Genomic DNA, 20,379 nt, shown 5'->3' with positions numbered 1-20,379 from the left:
CAATTCACTTTTCCTAACAAATCACTGGCTCTCACATATATTTAATTGTTGGATTTCTTAGGTTGTAATTTTTTCAAGACGGCACATAATGCTTCCTGGTACATCAAAATATCTATGCAATTTTGAGAAATCCTGAGCATATATATTCTATGAATATATTCTGTATGTGTATGTATCCATATCTGTATATTATCATGAGTATAAGTACTCTCTATATATGTATACATACAAACATACTCATTTCTATCTACCAATGTTTTCCAGAGAAGCAAAACAAACCATTGTAATGTGTCTGAAAAATAGTTCAACTCAAATAATAATTCATTGTTTTGCCTGAAAATATTACTTCATCGATTATAAAACATTTTCTAGTAGAAATGCTTTTGAAGATCAGGTTAGAAAGGGTAATGCTCTGTTTCAGATAATAAGTGTGACTGAAGAAAAATGTGCATCTTTTTAAAAAAATAGAGAATATAAGAGAAAGAAATTCTTTCCTTTTAAAAATAGATATTAAATGTTTGCCAAAATGTAAAATTCGACATAAAATGGATATGATTATTGTTGCTACATACTGTACAGAGTTCTGAATATAAAAAAAAGATTGTGTTGTTCTGAATCAGTGGTTAGAATGTTTATCACTTATGCATGTACTTGACTTATCCCTGTTCTGCAGTAGACATAATTTTATACCTCATAAAAGCAATTTATGTTTCCAAAGGGAATAATCTGGATAACATAAAATGTGGAGTGCTCTGTTGCAGGAAGCATATTTTCATTCAGCAATTGTATTTAGAGATGGAACTGCACAGTTTGATCATCATATAGCGGCAGAAGGCATTATTCATTTCTATGTCTACGTGAAGTTTTGAGTGCCACAAATTAATATGCATGGCTAATTTATCAATACACATTCTTAATTTGTACCTATATATCACCCTTATAGGTCTCTATGATTCAGATGCACTCAACTGGGTGGCATAACAGAGAAAGCACATGATACACTAAAAACAAGTTTCATAACTTTGGCAAGTTTTTAAAAATTAATAAGAGATAAATAATCAATTTTATTACCATTTCAATTAATACAAAAAACTATAATATTACTGTGTAATATAGGATATTTTTAGATGACAATCAGAAAAATGAAAATGTATTATTAAAAGAAGCATTTGATGAAAACCTGTCTCAATGAGAGAAGGCAATGTAGGAATAATTAATTTAATATTTTATGAACTCATTTTGTATGAAGTTTTCAGGAAAAAAGCGATCAAAAACCTTTTTCATTATTTATAAAATAATGAAATACAACAAGCCATTAAGCAGCACAATAAAATTAAGCAAGAATCTGATAATATCAAATTAACCAACAAACTTACTGATAATATTCATACGATGATGCAAGCACTCTCCTAAAAATTCAAGTAAAGAAAATTTCCTAGGAAAAGAAAGAACTACATACTTAGGAAAACCACTAGAGAGAGCTCTTCTGTTCCTTAAAGGTTCTGGTAAAGGTAAGTTAACTGAAGCCTCTGTTTATCTGCTTTCTGACAAGACCACCACCTTTACACATTGCACTGTTTTGTGTTAGAGTGTCAAGAGGTATATTCTATGGGAAAATGTCACATACCATCAGAGGGGGCCTCATCATCTTTATCATATCTTTCTGAGGCTAATGAAATAGTGTCTGGAGGCCCAGCAAAAGGGTCATCATATTCTTCTCCATCTTCTATATCACCTGTAAAAGAATCAGAGAAAAAAAGAATGGATATATATATATATATATATACATATATGTATACCTGAACCACTTTGCTGTACACCTGAAACTAACACAACATTGTAAATCAATTATGCCCCAATATAAAGTAAAAATTAAATTTAAAAATATTATAAAAAAACAAAAACTAATCAGAGAAAAGCCTTTTATAATTTAGCCATCTTTAAAAGTGTTACTTTATCAAAGAGGTAAATTTTACTATTAAATTTGGTCACTTTCATGGAAAACCAAAGAAAAATTTTTGAACTAGATAAAAACAGATCCTATTTTAATGTATATTCGCTGTAATTTAGCTAAAGTAAGTTTTTGAAAGTCAGTACACAGCTGCTTCTTTCTGTTACAAAAGGATACAAGTTCCAAAATTATGATGGTCTCTACAAAGATGAATTCAAAAAAGTGGAAGCAGGTTAAAACATAGTGTGTAACCAAAACAAACAAAACCAAAATAACAATAACAGCAACCAAAAAAAGCATGGAAAGCACAACAGAGAAAATAATTCAAGTTAATTCCATTTACCTACTCAATAATTGGAAAAATGATGAGAAATTGATAATTCAAAGCCATATGAACATTTTATGTTTTCATTAAAAATCACAGGATTACATTAGAATAGATTAAAAATACTCAGTTGTGTTTTCAAGAGCAGGAATCTTGTGGAAAAACTGCTTTAAAACTCATATAAACCTTTTAAATTCAAACAAGGTGATTTATAAACTAGACACTTTCGATTTTGCATTCAGTAATATGTTACTTTATTTTTTCTCGTGTTCTGGCTAGTTTTCTAGATGATTTCCAAATCTTAGGCTGATTGGTTGGTTTGAAGTCATTTAATCCCCACAATAAAATCTTGTGGTTTGGGTTTTTTCCATATACTCATTTAGAATAATTTTTTAAAAGAGTGAATCAAACATTTGCTATATCCCAGTTATATCTAAGCACTCATTCTTCATCCATATTCAACAACAAGGAAAAAGGTATGCTTAATACCATATAAATGATCTGTTAACAATTCAAGTTACTTGTTAAAAATTCAAGAGAAAACCAGCCACCTCAGGTATTACCTAAAAATCATAGTGAAAAATCTCCATAGGAATCCTAGAGTGCCTATAGTATTACTTTTAGATCATAGTTGCTGGGCAGATCCAGATTAAAGCTACCTGGCTCTCCAAAAGGATATCTGTATCCTCTGACATGCATCTGATGGGTTGCACCCTACTTTCACCATATTTTTGGTAGAGGAAAGAGCCTCTTTCAAAATAATAAAAATCAATATTCATATCTACTTTTTAAAATTTTGATATTTTACCAGCATTCATCATCCCTACCCTGAAAGTAAATATATCGCCCATCAAGACAATAAGAGCAGAATATAGAGATGACTATCTTATTGTCCTTAGTGATTATACCATTATGTGTACCATACATGGTGATGTTTCTTCCCCAATTAAAATTCCAAGAAACATGTACAAATACTACTCATTCTTCGGATCTTAATTTCTCTTTCTTTCAAGATGTTCAAAGTACTTCTCAGAACATTCAGTGATCCCTTATAATATTTCTCTTATGGAAAGAAGAGTGGTCTGATTTAAAATATGAGGTAAGAGAGAACCTCATAAAAAGTGCTAGTAAAAATATGTTTGAACATAAAATGACAGCTCATGGAATACACAGTAGTAAAGATCACAAAATTCTCAACTGCTCAAAATTGCTAGAATATCCTTATATTCTTAATAAAGTAAGAATTTTTATGTTATGAATTTTCTAAGGATATTTCAAATCATGAACTATAAATATTGCTATGAAAAAAAAAGTATTAGGACACTTCGACTACATCACCATAACTTAGGACTTAGCATATTACACTATTAAGAATACAGAAATACAACAATAAAGCTAATGATTCTATGGAAAGGATTTTGAAAAAAACTCAGATGCTCATGCTTAAATCTATTAAACTCTGTGTGGAAAAAAACAAAAAAATTTTTTTAAGTTTTGAAAATCAGAATTAGTTTATTATCCTTTGATAATATCCATTATATATTTTTGTGTATATATCCATGTATGTACACATACACACACACAGCAAAAACATCATTATTAAAGCTATAAATTCAATAATATTTAATATAAGTTAAGACTGTTCTACGCAAATTAGTCACTGACATGTTAAAGACCTCTGTGGTTTTTGGTTTTGTTCAAAAATAGAAGAACACTTTTTGGATTATAAAGTGAAATTGTCTTCAATTTACCATTCTAAGAACTGCAGTTCATTTCAAACGTTGGTTTTAAAAAAAAAAAATACTGTGATATTTATGTTTATCTAAGACAAAATAAATTAAGTACTGCTACTGGCCTCATTTCTCCCCTCCCCGCTCCCCGTTTTTTAAAGCTTTCCTTGAATTTAACTCAGAAAGTAAAGAATAAGCATCTCTGTGGCATCTGTATAGGGTTATTCCCTTTTTAACTTGCATTAAGTTGAAAAAACACATCATTTTTCAAAATAGTCTTCTTCATTTTACTGTTGTTCCAGTGATGATCCACCCCTTTTCCCCCCTCCCTAATTATTTTTTTCAACTCAACAAAGAGCTGCTATATTATAAGGAGCTTTAATTGAACACAGGGGTCGCTGTTGAGCAGTGCAAAGCATTTTTTCTCCCCAGGGGCTGAGTACTTGGAACTATACCTGCAAAGACTTCGATAAATTAAAAGGAAAATGTTCAACTTGTGTTTATGTAATAGAAAACTGAACTCCAAAGCAACAATGGGCATCAGGTAAACGTATCCAATACAATTTACAGACATAATTGAAAGCATTACAGCCTAATCAGACATCTAAAAGAAAAGCATGCTCAAATGAAATGTCTACAGAATCATTAGTTGGCAGCCATTCTATTACCATCACACATAATGTCAGTGGTGCCCTGAGCCTGTGCCAATGACAACAGCATAAATTTTGCATCTCATTTCTATGGTCATAAAATTAATGATCAGTTTAAAAATACTTCTTTGTAAAAGTTATTGCGCAAAGAAAAGACATGAATGTGTCCCTGTTATGTACTCAGAAGGATAATTATGGGGTTGTTGCTCATTAATACTGTTTCTTGTTTCCCTAGAAAAGCATTTGATTTATCCCACAACTTTCAAAAGTTTAATTAATGATACAAAGTTAACAGTCTAAAAGACAATGATCCAAGACTTATTGTCCTGTAATTTCATTGGCAAGTTAAATAACACATCAAAATCAAGGCTTAATCGTATCACAGCAGCATATTTCTTTGAAAAATATTTTTAAATTTTTAATAGTTGGGTTCAAATTACTATTATCCCTTTTTTATATATGGCTTATGGTCAATTAACATTTTCCTAAATGCCTGGAGATAAAGCCCAACAGCAATTGAACAGTCATGACCCCACCATTGAAGGTGATTTAACCAATCTACTGCTTGTTTTAGCAAATACAGTTCTATTTTGAATGCAATCAGGTAAACAGTAAACTAAATAATATACCTAAAATTCAGATGATAACCATTCCCTTTTACAGAGAATGAAATATAAACTTGGTGGGGAAAATTACTTGAGTGAAAAATATTAATTTCTAATTTTCTACTCAGTTCACGTGTCCAAAATAATTTCTCAAGTGATAATATACAGCTATGAATAGACATAAACATTTAACTTGTCATTTCTTAAGGGAACCTGTAGTTTAATTCTTAAAAATTTGAAAGATTTGAGTCACCACAAATAAGATTCTCTTCATAACTCTTCTACCATAGAAGGGCTAATATATAGCATGCAAACATGAGGCAGAATTTTAAAGGAAGGACACCATTCCTCAAGTACTACCTTTGAAACAGAATTCTACTACTATAGGCCCCATAATCTCAAACATGCTTAACGCATTTGTATAAGGCCAGAGATGGGGTGTGGGGGTAAGGGAGCTGCAAGTTATTTGCTCAGATTTCACTGGGGAGCTAACTTTCAACAGAACATATACTATGTTAGGAAGAGTAAAGGAAACGAAGTTAAACATCATCCAAACTTCTGACTTTTCTGCTGTTCTCAAGGATTCCATCAGAACAAACTAAAATGGGTCCCTTCTTATCTAACAGCCCTGTTACTCAAAAAACTAGTTTAGTCCATAAATAATAATACCAATGAGGTCAAAGGAAATTGCTTTCTAAGTAAACCTATTCATATTTAACAATATCAGTGGAGTTTTAGGATAAAATCTACTAAATAAATTTTTTAATTTAGAGGAAAAATATTTTAAAGGAGAAAATGAGAGCTTTTTAGTTATGACATCTAAAGAGAATTGAAAACAATATATTCACATTTTTTAAAGCTGTAGACACCCATATTTGAAAAATATTCTCTTGAAATATTTGTCTCATGTTAATATGTATACCCTTCCTTTAGTAATTTATGGTTTCCTCAAAACTTATTTGAAAACTGAATTATAAATCAAGATTTATTAAATCCTCTTGATAAATGAACTTGAATCTGAGAATACACATTAATATAATACTTATTGAACACTGACTATGTGTCATTCATAGGTATCTTCACATTATCTTATTCTATAAAGAAAATACTAATACCAAAATCATCACTGGAGTAAAACAAGCCTAATATAGAAAACAATAATACCAAAATCATCACTGGAGTAAAACAAGCCTAATATAAGGGCAAGATACAACTACAAGTAAAACTTTTTTATCATATACCTAATATTTATTAGAAAATTCTATTTTATACTCAGTCAGTAACACCTTTACTCAAATAGTAATATATTTTCATCCCCCCAAAAATTATTACAAGTCACATTTAAAAGCGCTATGACCTTACGATGTGACAGAGAACAAATTCTGAAATAATCATAATTGTAAAATAATTCTAAAATGAGCATAATTCTAGTGCATGAAGCCTGTATTTAGGAGTATACTTTATATTACTAGGCTACATTGTAACTAAGAATAAAAAACTAGAGTTAGATAGTTATTCTGTCATGTACAATATCTAAAGACTATAAGAAGAGATGTGAGAGGAAAGTAAGGAAGGATAACAGACATCTGTGAACATTAAAGAAACTAATAACTCACTTATTTGAAATGAGTAAATGTGAATTAATTCATTTTATTTAAGAACTCTCTTCCAGGTCCTTTTTTCTCCCAATAATGATATTAAAATGGTACTTAACCATCATGTAAAAATAAATAAATAAATAAAGTATGTGAAACAAATAGGAGTATAAAGGTAAAAAGCAGGAAAATAGCCTCTGGTCACTTCATTGTGACCCTATATTGACCTGAGAGAGAGAAAGAGAGAGAGGGGAAACAGCCAAAAGGATTTCTGTCCAGGTCTCCTTGGATGAAGACAATCCAAAAACCCCAAGAAGAAAATGTAAGAAAAAAAAGAAAAGCAGCATTATCAAAATATACTTACATGAATTCAATTTATTCAATGTAGAGATCTGATTATTAAAAAATTCCTGTTTTTAAAATATATGTCTTTTGAGCAATTGCTTATTCAACTATTAAGCCTGTACTAACTTCCCTTTACTATTTCTAACAAACTACAGGAATAGTCTTTTTAGAACAGTCGAATTATACTTTGAGAGTAGAATGGCATAAAATTACTCAGCTTCTCATATTTCTCCAAGGTATACATCTAATTTATCCACAGGCTTACTTTTGAGCAGGCACTCTTGGTGATTAGTTAACTCAATACAGCAGTATTGAACAACAAATGACTTATTCAGAGGAAAATGATTATGGGGAATCTCTGAATTCTGTGTTATTTGAACTCTTACTCTAGGCTCATTTTTCAATTTCTATCAAATACTATATAAACTTCCATTCTCCTTAGAGACAAAGAATGTATCTCAGTAATGTAATTTTAATATCCACACACCTGAACAAGTCCTAAACCAGAATACCAAAGGGAAAGTTCCTACCCTATTATTGAATCATATGCAATTCTACAATGACTCTATATTATCACATTTTCTTAGCTTAAAAATGTTTAACGTACAAATAATTAAGTCACAATGAGAGTCCAATAAGTAACCACTAGAACAAAATGTGCCTTTTAAGAAAAAAGGCAGAATCTGATACGTAATATTTCCCCCATAAACAGTGCACTGTATAAAAGTTATCATAATTAAAATGCATAAATTCATTATTTCTATACTCAACTAAGCAAAATACAACATGGTTAAACCCACAGTTTAGGATTCATTATAGAGAACAAAGAAGTAGGTATTTGTGGAGAGGAGGAGTTTCCTGCTCTTTCCTTTATTTAACAGTGTTAAAAAATTTAATATCGAAGAAAATCTCTTCTTATTTCCTCTAATCACAACAATTGTGATGACTTAATGTGAAAAGAAAATGTGGTTTCCTTTTAACTGATTTTAGGTTTGTCTGGTTAAGTAGTTGGTTTATTGAAACCGTCATTACTCTCTCACTTATCAGTTGGCAGAGATATGAGTTACTCTGTGGTATCTGCTCACCCCAGTTAGAAGATGCCACACTGCTTCCCCCAAACTCAGAGCCTAGCTTCACATAGTTAACTGACCTCATGTTGTGACCCTCATACCAGCATCCACAGGCTTCAGGTCATGACCTATGAATTAGCATCATGGAAGTAAGGGCCATACCAAGTTTCCCTTACACAACTGAAGACGTGAAATAGTAGAAACTTCCTACACCTTTCTGGATTTGGTTTTCAGTACGCTAAGCAGCTGTCTCTCAAATCTAAAGGAAGACAATCAGCTTACCAGCATTCTCACATATTTCAAAAAAATGAAACTGAACCCCCTTCTTTGAAAATGTCTATGGCATATATTTATTCATATCAAAAGAATCACGAGAATAATAAAAACCAGCATTTGAAAAAGATTTTACTCATGCTTTCAAACAAAAATTGATACTGTTTTTAAACCAATTACCTTTTAGAAACATTACCTATGAGCACCCAGCCACAGACCCTCCTGCTTCCATCACCACTATAAAGTAATCTCTACAGGGTTAAATGGTGTTGGGTTGGTATCTCGCCTCTGCCTCACAAAATTCTTCCGTGTGTAACTGCAGGTATATACCTTTCTTAACAAACTTCTGCCACAATGAACTCTAAGAACCATAAAACCTAAGAATGTTAAACACAGATTTCTGCGTGAAAGATTGTGCAAAAGAAGATTGTGCAGAGTAGATTCTAGATATGTTTTTTAATTTTATTCTCAGCAGGGGGAGCTAGCACTCTCATCTTTAAAGTCTAAGTATACAACAGAGAAATTTAAATTTTGACTCCAACTATCAAATTTCAGTATGTGTTAGATTTTCCTATTGAAAATCTCTGCAAGGGAAAAAAATGTCAAGTTTGACAAAACTTGAAAATTTACCTTTGTCTTGAAATTCCTGAAGATAGCTGCAAAATAAAGCAAGAACATTATATTTTAAAATAAAGGTTGACAAATCAAAACAAGATCTAATCAATGGCAATAATTCAAGTCTATTTTAAAATCTATATTGTAAATATATATTTAGAGAAAAAACTACTTCCTATCCTGAAATGATAATTCCAAAAGGCTTATGGATTTATAATAAAGGTATTTTTTAAAGACTTAAGTTACAGTAGTAAAACCAGAATATATCTTTAATACATACAACTTAAATTACATTTATTCATTTGAGTATCTGGAGGTATCTTCCGTATTTATGTTAAAATTCTCAATCTACCTATGTCTTATCAGTTAAACCAAATATATCCTCAAATAATCAAAATAAACAGTTGGATTTTGCTAGAATGCTTAGAAAAGTACATAATCAATAGGCTTCACAAAAAACGGTATTATGATAAGCCTGTCTGTTTTTAAAAACTATTATAGTAGAAATATAGTTTGTCCTTTAAAAATACTTCAACCCAATTAAATTAGAACACAAAAAATTTAATCCCACAATAATCAGTCCTTCATTAAAATGTTAATTACAATGTTTCTTATAAGTAAGAAATAAGTAATAAAAGGCAAGTAAGTGACTTACATAGACTTTACATCTTTTATCTTCTTAATAAGGGAGTCTCTCTTTTCCTTTGCTTTCTTGGATAAATTTTCCCCTCTCAGTACGTCTGCTACAAATGTTTCAACATCTAAACCATGAAATATAAGAAAAAGGATACAAATTATAGGAAAGAATCATTTTTTTGTGAAGACAAATAGGACAATGATTGTTTCTACCCATAAGTGTTAATATCTGTACAATTTGTTACAGTTATTTATCAATCCAAAGCATAACAATTGAAGTATGTTTCACATACTAAATTGGACAAATCTGTTCACCACTTAGCTAATAAAATGTGTATGCTCTACTTATGCTTAACACAGCGAATGCTATTAGAATGTTTGGCATCATTAAACCAGGAAGAAGCACGCAAGTTTTAATAAACTATGGTGCCCCATAAACAAATTCTCTGTATAAAAGCAAGTGCAGAGCTTTCATGCATGTTACTATCATTTTTTAGTATTTTGTAAGTTCCTGTATGAACAGGTCATTCACAATATTATATCAATATAAGCTAATGTCTCTGGCAAAGGCATCCTTTTCCCAGTGTAATCAATTTTCAGGTATATGCAGTGCTTAATGCTTTAAAGGAAAAACAAATCCCTTTTTCTAGCCAAGATTCCCAAATCAAACCCTCCTCTTTCCTACCTGCCCCACCTACTCTGGCCAGCTATTCTCAAATAAAAAAGATAATCAGTTGTGTGGTTTTGTGTGCTCTTGCTTCCTGCCTTGGCATTACTACTTGGAAATATTTCTTTAAACAAAGGAAAAAGTGGCAAAATAGATTTAGCCACTATTTTAAAATATAGTAACCAAGAGATAAGACTTCTATGGCCTCATATAACATATTCACAAAGCCTCTTTTTTTTTTTAATTCAGTAAACTTCCAAATTATTCTGCTTTCTAATTCTCTCTAGTATACAATTCCACCAAATCCTTACTGGTTTGATTTTACAATAGCCCCACTCTTATTGTTCATGAAATACTGTACAAGTTTAAATTAACTTTATATTCAGAATTTCAAATGTCACTTTGAGATATCTAATATAGAAGATACAATTAAAATTTTTTCAGTAGGCATGACTATAAACCACCCATATTTCATATTGAAGAGATGTGTATATGTTTTACTTTCTTTTTATTTAACTAATTTGTCTCCTAATTCACACTGATAAAAAGATGGTATCAAAACATACAATATTATACTTAATTAATTCAAAGCAGTATAGCAAATAGTCTTTCAACTGTACTTATAATTAGCAACTTAAAGCCTAGTATTTGAAATAGAATGTTATAACTGATTTTAAATTCTTGATTACAAAAGTACGTTGATCCAAGGAGTGAAGCTGATTAAACTGTTATTCTATTCATTCATAATAGATTGTGTAAAAGTGATTCTTCACTAAATCAATATAAGTGAAATAATTAAAATTTAGTCTTGGAATAATTTTAAGTAGCTTTCTGGTTTGAAGCCCATTACTGACTAATGTTAAAAGTAACTATCAAAATGAAACAAAAGCAAAATGTCACAGCTTCTCTTTCCTTGAGCTGTCCATATTTTGAAGAGGGGGACACAGAGACATAATCCAGTACCAGTGCAAATTGGACCCACACTTCTAAAGTGAGTTCAAAATAATGAGACTTATAAAAAAGCACTCTTCTCTCAACTGTAAATTTTGTATGTACCCAGAGGAGCAAGGCAACCTCTGGACATTCAGATATTAGCTGAAATGGAAAAGATCATTGGCTTCTCTGAGATGGCTCCAATAAATCTACTAAGAAACTGGAGTAAGAGAAGGAGTAGCACCTCTACTGTTGATTCTTTCTTCCAACCAATTCTTTCTTCCAACCAGACTCAATACTTGGGAGAATCACTGGCATAACGATTGGTAGTTTGCTTAATGTTACTTTCACTCAGTGTTTGTCTTTAATTCCCTCATCCACACGAGTATTTAATTGCCTATTTTACATTTTCATTATACAATCCAAGTTTAAACAAACAGGATCTATTTTCTATCTCCGGAAGCAATAACAGAACGAATTACAGCCCGAGTTCTTTCTTTAAAAGGTCTTTTCAGTTGTATAAAAACTCAGAAAACAAAAAGCTGTAATGCTCTATATAGTGTTTCCTAACAGTGCCAAAAATATTTTTAAATTATTGAGCTATGCTATTTTGTGAGGAAATACTTGTTGAAGGAGTGTGAGACTGCAGGAAGAATCTGTGTTGTTTGTTTCTGAGTGGGAGGAGATTCAGAGATTGCGCAAGGGAAAAATTCTATATTTTTAGAGTAGTCTTAATGTATTTATTCCTAAACTTATGCCACAAAAGGGGTTTAAGGCAACTAAAAAGATTTAACAAACATTGATTTTTAAAAATTATTTCACAAAGGAGATGTGGAAAGCGTACAACCTGCTTTTGCGTTTTTTTGGTTTTGTTTTTAACAAATAAGAACTTCATAGTGGAAGCGATTCCTGCAGTAATCTTCGTTTGTTGGTGCCTACAGACTCAACTGGTTTTGAAGTTTTTGAAATCTGGGTTTTTTTCTTAAAATCCATACTGTGCCCATTTATTTTGAAATCGAACGAAACCAGCCTCTGCTAGGCACAGGAGACCCTCTGGACGTGCCCGCGGCCTTCGCCGAGCCCCTGCGCGGAGCCCCAACCCCGCTACCCCGGCGCGAAGACGTAGCGGGTGCTGGAAAGTTACTCGGCCTTCACCGGGAGATGCTCGGGCTCCGCCGTCCGAGACACTCGGAGTGTTAAACCCCAGGGCTCCCGTCATTGGAGCTGTGAGCAGGGAGCACTGGTTTGGGGCAGCGCCCTCGCCAGACAAATGGGACTGGATCTGCGGCTTTGTAGCTCAGAGCCAGGGTAATATTTCAAAAGCGAGCAATAAAAGTCCTGGGCGACTCAAGCACTCCCCTGGCTGGTTGGAAAAGAGATCTGAAGCTTTTTATTGTGCTCTGAATAGCCCTGCAAACGGTAAACTAGCGAGCGCTTTAGCCCTCTTCTACCTTCCTCTAGGGGTCATGTCCCTCTGTTAATATGTAGATTTCACTGACTCCAGACTGCCTGTAATTCGGGGAACAGCCGTAATTCGATTACAAGAAAAGGTCAGCCTGCCTCCTCGCTGGCCTCTTGGCCTGGTGAGTAGACAGAATTCCTTTCTCACAGGAGGGATCTCGGCTCACCCGCGTCCTCCACGGGAGAGGAGAAGCTTAAGGACCCACCCGGCCACGTGGAGAAAGCGCAGTTCCGGCGCCCTCTAAGCACCAGGTCTAATCCCTACCGCCGCTCCGCGCTTCGTCACGTAGACCGCAGGTCAGCGCCGGCCGCATTTAACCCCAGAATTGGCCCCATCTCCATCCGCCTCTGACCCCAAGTCATCACCAAGGAAAAAGTTATTCAGCGAATACAAATGTGGTGGTGATTTTTGCTCCTGTTACACCTTAGCATTGTCAGAGCAAACCTGATCTCCCGGTACAGCTGTAAAGATCTGGGGGAGAAGGCCGCTGGAAAGATCTGATTTACAACCGCTCTGTAGATAAACGTTAAGGTCTGAAAACAAAATTAAAAGATGACATCATGTCTTGGCTCAGCAATCCTCAAGCAGTTTGAGTTAGAAACTTCTCAATAGCCATCGCAACCCCTAAGAGGCAAATACTTAGCACACACCAAATCACCGAGTGGTACTCAAATTTTCCTTTTCCTTTTCCTGTACATATGGACCCCCTAGAAAATCAGCCACTCATCTCCCCCTAGAGCCCGAGAGGCTACGACAGGTATCTAACACACACAAGCTAACAGCTTTCTACCAATTTCCATACTAATTACAGTTTCAAGGTGAAACCACACAAGGTTACGACAGTTTTTAAATTCTTGCAAACTATAAACTGTCGTCGGCTTCTCCAAGCTGAGTACATAGCACAGGTTCCAACTCTTTAAGAAAGCCGGGGTTTGACCACTTGTCCTCACCATCCTCCACCATGGAATATGACTTCCAGGCTGGAGGTTGTAAACAAGTCACAGAGGTAACACCTGGCGTCTTCTGCCTAGTCCCCCAACCAACCAATACCTCACCTCCCTGGGCAGGCATCCAAGTGTGCAGGCACAGGCGCGCATGCGTGCGCGCGCGCGCGCACACACACACACACACACACACACACACACACAGCCTCTGTGATGGCCTGAATTGTATAGGAGAGGGGGGCAAGAATTAGAGTGAATCCACTACCACATGCTCAGCCCCAGATCAATGAATAAGTGTAAAACCAGTCAAACCATACCCCAAATGGCTTTACGACTTAATTCCACATCTTTCTCTACTTTATGAATGGGGCCAAGTTGCACTTTGTATTCACTGAGGTGCTATCACTAAACTTAACAAGAATCTCAGCCTAGAATTTAAGTTGGCATCAGAACAAAAAGAGAAGCTTTTCTTCTCTGTTAAAGGAGGGTACAGTCTGACCAAACACCTCCTGGTGAAAACATAAAAATCAGTTAAACTGGGCACATGTAGACCAATTAAGCTAAATGCCCAAATTTGGAAAATGGCTAATTAAAAAGTTATTGATAGCTCTAATAAATGTCTTTCTCTTGATTACCCAGCACCTTTACAGGTTATGGATGAACTGTGGAGTTTTCAAACATGGAAAAAGAGACAGGAACAAGCACAAGGAGTTCTCAAAGTATGATAGGAAAAACATACCTGAGTCTTACAATCCAATCATCTGATAACATTTTCAAAATTGGCTTTGGAGGCTAAGTGACTTATTTTGGTAGAAAACTGGACTGTTGAAGGATAGAGATGAATATTTTTCACCTCTAAAAGATGACTCGATAAATAGCACCTTAAAATCATCAAAATCTCTTTACCACACATTTTCAAAGAAGCCACAGTGAATAAAACATTAGTCTGAGATTTATACTATATTCACTGTTAGGTATCATGTATTGTAATGTGTTCACTATGTGATTGAAAAAGAAATGTAAACTCAGCGGAATGAAAAAGATAGACTTGGCTTTAATTGAAAAAGACAAACTAAGTGAATAATGAGTATATAAAAACTAGCCTATGCCACTTTTATCACCCATATATGACACTTAATCTTAAATTTATGAGAGACAACTGAACTGTGTTTCAAATCACCAGAGGCTTTTCCCACTCTGATGTTTCTGTCTTCTTTCTAGTAATACTTTAATGCTGATTAAGTAGAGCTAAGCTCATTAAGAAATTTTTTATATACTTCTCTTTTTTTAGAATATTTACATTTCTTTTTTAAAAGAAAACCAGTGATAATTTGGGTTGGGTAACTATAAAATTGTGCATACTAGCATATTATCAAGAGCTTTATTTAGTAATCTGAGATGAAAATACTTTAAAAGGAAAGTCATAAAAAAAACCAAGAGAGCCAAAGATCCTCTCCCAAGAAAAAACAGAATATTGTATGCTTAACATAGGCAAATAATTTTCCTAACATCACATCTTAAGTCATCATGTTATTTGACCCATACAAGAAACTATAACTTTCTGGTCCCTTGATTTACAAACATATATTCCTATTTCTAGCAGAGAAAAATCTTAGAGGTGTCATGGACTGATTTCACTGTAAGATCAAAGGTTCTCATATCAAATTTAAACTCATTAGTTATTGCTGCCAAAATGGGGCAGGCTTGTTCTTGCTCTATAGGAAAATCCAGGTGCTAAAGAAGTAGGTGACTATTGGTGACTCAGTAGGTGGCACTCTTCCCTTTACATACTCAGCCAATGCCCCAGAAGGAAGTTATGAGACACTAGATACACCATAAATGATTCTCATAAGAAAAATAAAACCGAAATGTTGACCAAATTATAAATGGAACTCTGGAAGGGTGGAAATCAAACCACACTATTCTCAGGATTGAAAAAAATTCCACCTCTATCTCAACTGAATTCCGTTCTTTACCTAGTGTCCCTAAAGGGATTATCAATTATGTGTGAAGGTTTTTTAAAAATGTCCTGGAAATCCTCAATAGAGGAAAATGCAATATTTCTAATCAAGACTGCCAAGTGAACAAAATCTCAGGGTCGCTTTGCAGACACCACTCTGTTTATTGTTTGTTTGGTTTGGGTTTGATTTTTCAGAGTATACTAACAACCATCATTTTCTTCAACATTGGTTTCATTTTCTAACCCAACAAAAAGAAACTAACATCTTCTTACAGCTTTCCTTTTTAAATATGTTGTCTAAAACAAATGAATGAGAATATCTAACTGCAAACCACCAAGAGTCCAGTATTCAAAGGGCGATTAAACAAATCAAGGGGATTGGGGGTGGGGGGTGGCGAGCAGTGGTTCTAATTCCTCTCACTTTCTTGCCTGCCTGGAGGAAAAACTCACATAAATCAAGATTATTCTTGCTGTTCATCCCAGTCAAAATATTTGGATGTGGGAGAAGATTAAATGGACAAGATTTGGGATAATCCTTTGATTCTACTTATCCCAGCTAAACCTGTTCTTCCATTGTGGTGAAAAAAAATTAAAGGTTGCCTGTAGTGCATATGGCAGTCCCCAATTTACTTTTAACAACAAAAATCTGTAAACCTTTTTCTATTCATGGGACAAGAAAATAATTCAACACTTTTATAAAAAGTATAGGCTATCAATATTTAATATACTGATTCCACAGAAATAAAAATAACTAATGGTCAAACTATATAGCCACTTTTTCAAGAGCATCATTAAATGTGAGGTAAGAATGATAACCTCTATGGATTTTTGCATTTCTAAAGAATTTTTTTTAAAGGGAAGGAATCAGAAGGAGGGGGGAACAAATATTGAAAAGGAGGCCTAAAATAGATATAATCAGAGGAAAAAATAAAGAGAAGAGAATACTAAATTGATAAGAATACATTTGAGCACCTACCTCTATCAAGCAGTTGAAACGTCAAACATTTAACACATATGGCATAATGATTTGGATAAAGGGAACATGGAACGCAATGGGAAATGTCCAAAACATTTTTTTATAGGCATTATCTTTTGACTTTATATTCTTTTTTTCTGAAGGGATTTTAATGCCTGAAAAGTTTAGTTCCTTATCTTCTCTACCCTGGAATTCTAGCATAGCGCCATGCATTCTAAGAGTGCTCAACTGTTAACTACAACCACCACTGCCAATATCTCCTAATTACTTTCAAAGAAAGAACTAGGTAAGCCAGCAATATCTTTAAAATTCAAACCAATGTCAACTCTTCCTCTATAGTTTTAATAATTTTAAATCTAACCATGTCCTATTACCCAAACACTTGAATAATGCAAATGATCATGCACAATCCAACAGAATTTTTTGGATAAAAACATGTGAAAAAAAAATTGCTCAGAGCACTTATTCTTGAAACCTTTCCTACCTCAAAAAAAGATTTTAATTAAAGTCAACCATAAAATGCCAACCATTTTCTTTGAATGATTAGTTTAAAAAGAAAACTGAAAAACACTGGTTCACTTGTTTCATTTCTTTACAATTTATCTCATATATATTTCCTCATAGCCATACCTCTTGAAAATATCCTCTGAAAATAAAGTATAAGTCAAATTTGTAATCAACAAAATTTTAATGTTTTATTATTTGTTTTTAATACTTCATGTGTTTTAATATGTGATTTGCTTTAATAATGTAAAATACTGAAAATGTCAATAAAATGATTTTTAAAACACTGATTTCAGACATTATGTAAGTATTATTATCTGATTAAAGAGAGAGAGGTGGCTAAAGTATATAGGAAGTTAGCAATGGCAGATAATTTAAATATTATTTAATTCTGAGCTTTCAATTAAATTACGCAAATAAGGGCTACATGAAGTATTTGTAATCTATGGGGATCAGAGAATAAAGAGTCTCATAACCCATATATCATACTACCTGCAAATGTATGACTATGGATCCAGATAGCAAACTGTCTACTGTGGAGCTGTCAAGCTTCAAAAGCATGTACCCAGAGGTCTACACTTTACATCTTAAACTCAAAAATTCACACCTAGAATATCCTGGAAGTGGTGACATCTACTTTTAAGGTTATGATAAACAGTTCTCTGACCTGGTGACTAAGATAATATTCTAAGCAAGGAATTCCAGCATAGTAACAACAAAAATGTTAACTGTAGTAAAACAAAATCAGCACTCACTTGAAACTCTCATAGAATGGAATAAAAGCTGCCTTCACTCAGCCCCTACAGTTCTTTCAATATTTCCCTTAGTGGTACCCATTAATGACAACAAGCATTTCTTAGAGTAAAACACTGTCCCACCACAAATGCATTCATCACACTGCAATCATGTTCACATAAACATGTCTGCATTCATACACTATTGGTTTTATCTTCTCTATCACATTCAAGATGCTAACCACCAAAACAGTGTAACAGCATATAAGATTTGGTCTCACAGTGCTCTAAAAGTAAGTTACTACTTAAAATGTCACATTTTAAACACTGCTTTAAGAGTTAAAATAAGCAAATCGTAACACAGGCATTAAGAGAAACTCTTTTAATCCAGTTATTCATGACCAATATTGAAGGATACTAAAGAAACAACTAAAGAAAAGTAAAAATTTTTAATCAAAGTTCAGTATTCAGAATTCTGATGTACACATGACAAAGTGAATAATGGGAAGAATTCCAGAGCATCAGGATAGGTAAGATTTGTGCTACCCTAAAACAGATGTATTGTCTTTTCTACCTTGTGCAGAAATACAAATTTTTTAACAGCCCTTAGTGAAAATACACATCTCCATATCAAGTATATTAATGAACTAGCAGTGGATTCATAACAGCCTTGAAGAATGCATCTTTAATTCCTAAGTTCCTATAAATGGTAATTTAAAACTGAAAAGGGGAAGATGAGGGTGCAAAGATGAAGTACTGTATTTTAATCGTGTGACACAGGAAGTTGGACTTTAACACATCCTTCCTTTTTTGTTTTAACATGTCACTCAGGCTGAAGACAAATGGCCATTTGAGAGTCAGGCTCTTTTCGAAGGTCTCAAATATGGGTGGACTGAATGTTCAAGAAAAATGGGAGTTTTAGAAATGACAAACCCTTTGGTCCCATAACCCCAAACTCCTAACCTCTGTAGCTCAGAAATCTCTTTCTCCTCCATCGGCCAGGCAACCGAAAACTACTTCTTTGACTTCTCTCTCCCTCCCCGCCTCTCTCTCTCTCCCTCTCTCCCTCCCTCCCTCTCTCTCTCTCTCTCTCTCACACACACACACACACACACACACACACACACACACACACACACGGCGTCTTCACGACGCATACAGAATTGTCCTGATCGCGTTAGTGTAGCCGACCAAGAAGGGCTTCCCCACCATCCTCGCACCAAATTTCAACACACACGCCCACTCCCATTCTCAGACCCCACTTCCCCACTCCCAGTCCCGCTCCCACTGGGCAGGAGGCGTAGGGAGGGCGGAGAGGGAGGGGAGAGACTCCGAACGCTTCTGTCCCCACCGGCTCGCCGTCCCCGCGCCCCCGCCCCGCCGCGTTACCCGCCCCCTTCCCGCTTTTTACCTGCCAACAGGTTCCTAATTTCCTCGGGGAGGGGGTAGGGAGAGGAGGTGCTGCTGGGGTTGGGCATGTTAGGGAGCGCGGGGCGTGCGGGGAAAGGACCTGCGCTGAAAGGGGACCCGACCGGCTGGGGTTGCGGCTGCGACCTAGACTCGGGCTAGCAGTCCCGGTAAGGACAGCGGGGCTACGAGTCCGGACACTGCCGGGCCGAGGCTCACAACAAGGAAGTCACTGAAGCCCCAGCCGCGGCTGCTGGACTCTTGGCCCGGCCCCGCCCGGCAATTCGGGGCGGGGCGGTGGGCGGGGAGGAGGCCCGAAGGGCCAGTGGGGCCTTAACTGCGCATGTGTAACCCTCGGTTTTCCACGCCTCCGAAAAAGAGCCCCTGGGCAGGCCACACCCACCTCTACGTAGGGGCGTGGGAGGGGGAGCGGCTGGTGGGAAGGGAGTGGACTGCGGCTGCATCACCTGATCCAGCGCCTGAGGTGCCTTGCGGCCATTTTTGTCACTGGTACCCCCGCAACTGCTGACCATTTCTCCACGGTCCCGGAAAATAAGGTATCCGTAGTGCCTCCAAGTTTTCCGATTGAGAGACTTTCTGGACCTTAATCAGCCCCGCCAAGGTGTAACACCTCGCCCAGTACCCCACATGGAATTTTCGACCGCCCTAAACTACTATGGCCTTCTTTATCCGATTGCATGATGGCAACAAAGTCTCAACTTCAGCCAGTCCTCCTTCAGAAGCCAGTCTGGAGCTGCTCCAGAGAGCGCTCTGATTGGCTCTTAACACTACTTTTCTACCTAATTTAGATTTTTGGGGTGACTGATTTCCCCCACTCCGAAGAGCAGGGAGGTCTAGTTTCAAACACAAAGCTAAGTAGACACAGATACCACTGTCTACCTATAAGAATCAAAAAGAAAATTGCTGGTGATTAGTAGAATGGAATTATAAAATCTGTTCACTCCAACGTGATCATTTAATCAACACCTACTTATTG

General features: G+C 35.2%; 1 protein-coding gene across 2 annotated transcripts in view; it reads right to left on the bottom strand.

Moving 5' to 3' along the window:
• SKAP2 (src kinase associated phosphoprotein 2) overlaps nucleotides 1-19,675 on the bottom strand; it is a 154,035-nt gene extending 134,360 nt beyond the window's left edge. Inside the window, exons 1-4 of one of the 2 annotated variants that reach the window (XM_036863893.1) lie at nucleotides 19,387-19,675; nucleotides 9,815-9,920; nucleotides 9,175-9,200; nucleotides 1,628-1,735 (exon numbers count right to left, since the gene is read on the bottom strand). In XM_036863893.1, the coding sequence (XP_036719788.1) occupies nucleotides 1,628-1,735; nucleotides 9,175-9,200; nucleotides 9,815-9,920; nucleotides 19,387-19,453 (307 nt within the window). In that variant the 5' untranslated portion in view covers nucleotides 19,454-19,675. The remainder of the gene's footprint in view (nucleotides 1-1,627; nucleotides 1,736-9,174; nucleotides 9,201-9,814; nucleotides 9,921-19,386) is intronic. The other variant, XM_036863892.1, reaches the window with a different exon arrangement.
• Nucleotides 19,676-20,379: the final 704 nt, after the last annotated feature.

The sequence above is a fragment of the Balaenoptera musculus genome, chromosome 9, assembly GCF_009873245.2.
Source record: "Balaenoptera musculus isolate JJ_BM4_2016_0621 chromosome 9, mBalMus1.pri.v3, whole genome shotgun sequence".
NCBI lineage: Eukaryota > Metazoa > Chordata > Mammalia > Artiodactyla > Balaenopteridae > Balaenoptera > Balaenoptera musculus.
Note: the sequence above shows the minus strand (reverse complement) of the source record. Positions and strands in the feature narration are given on the sequence as shown.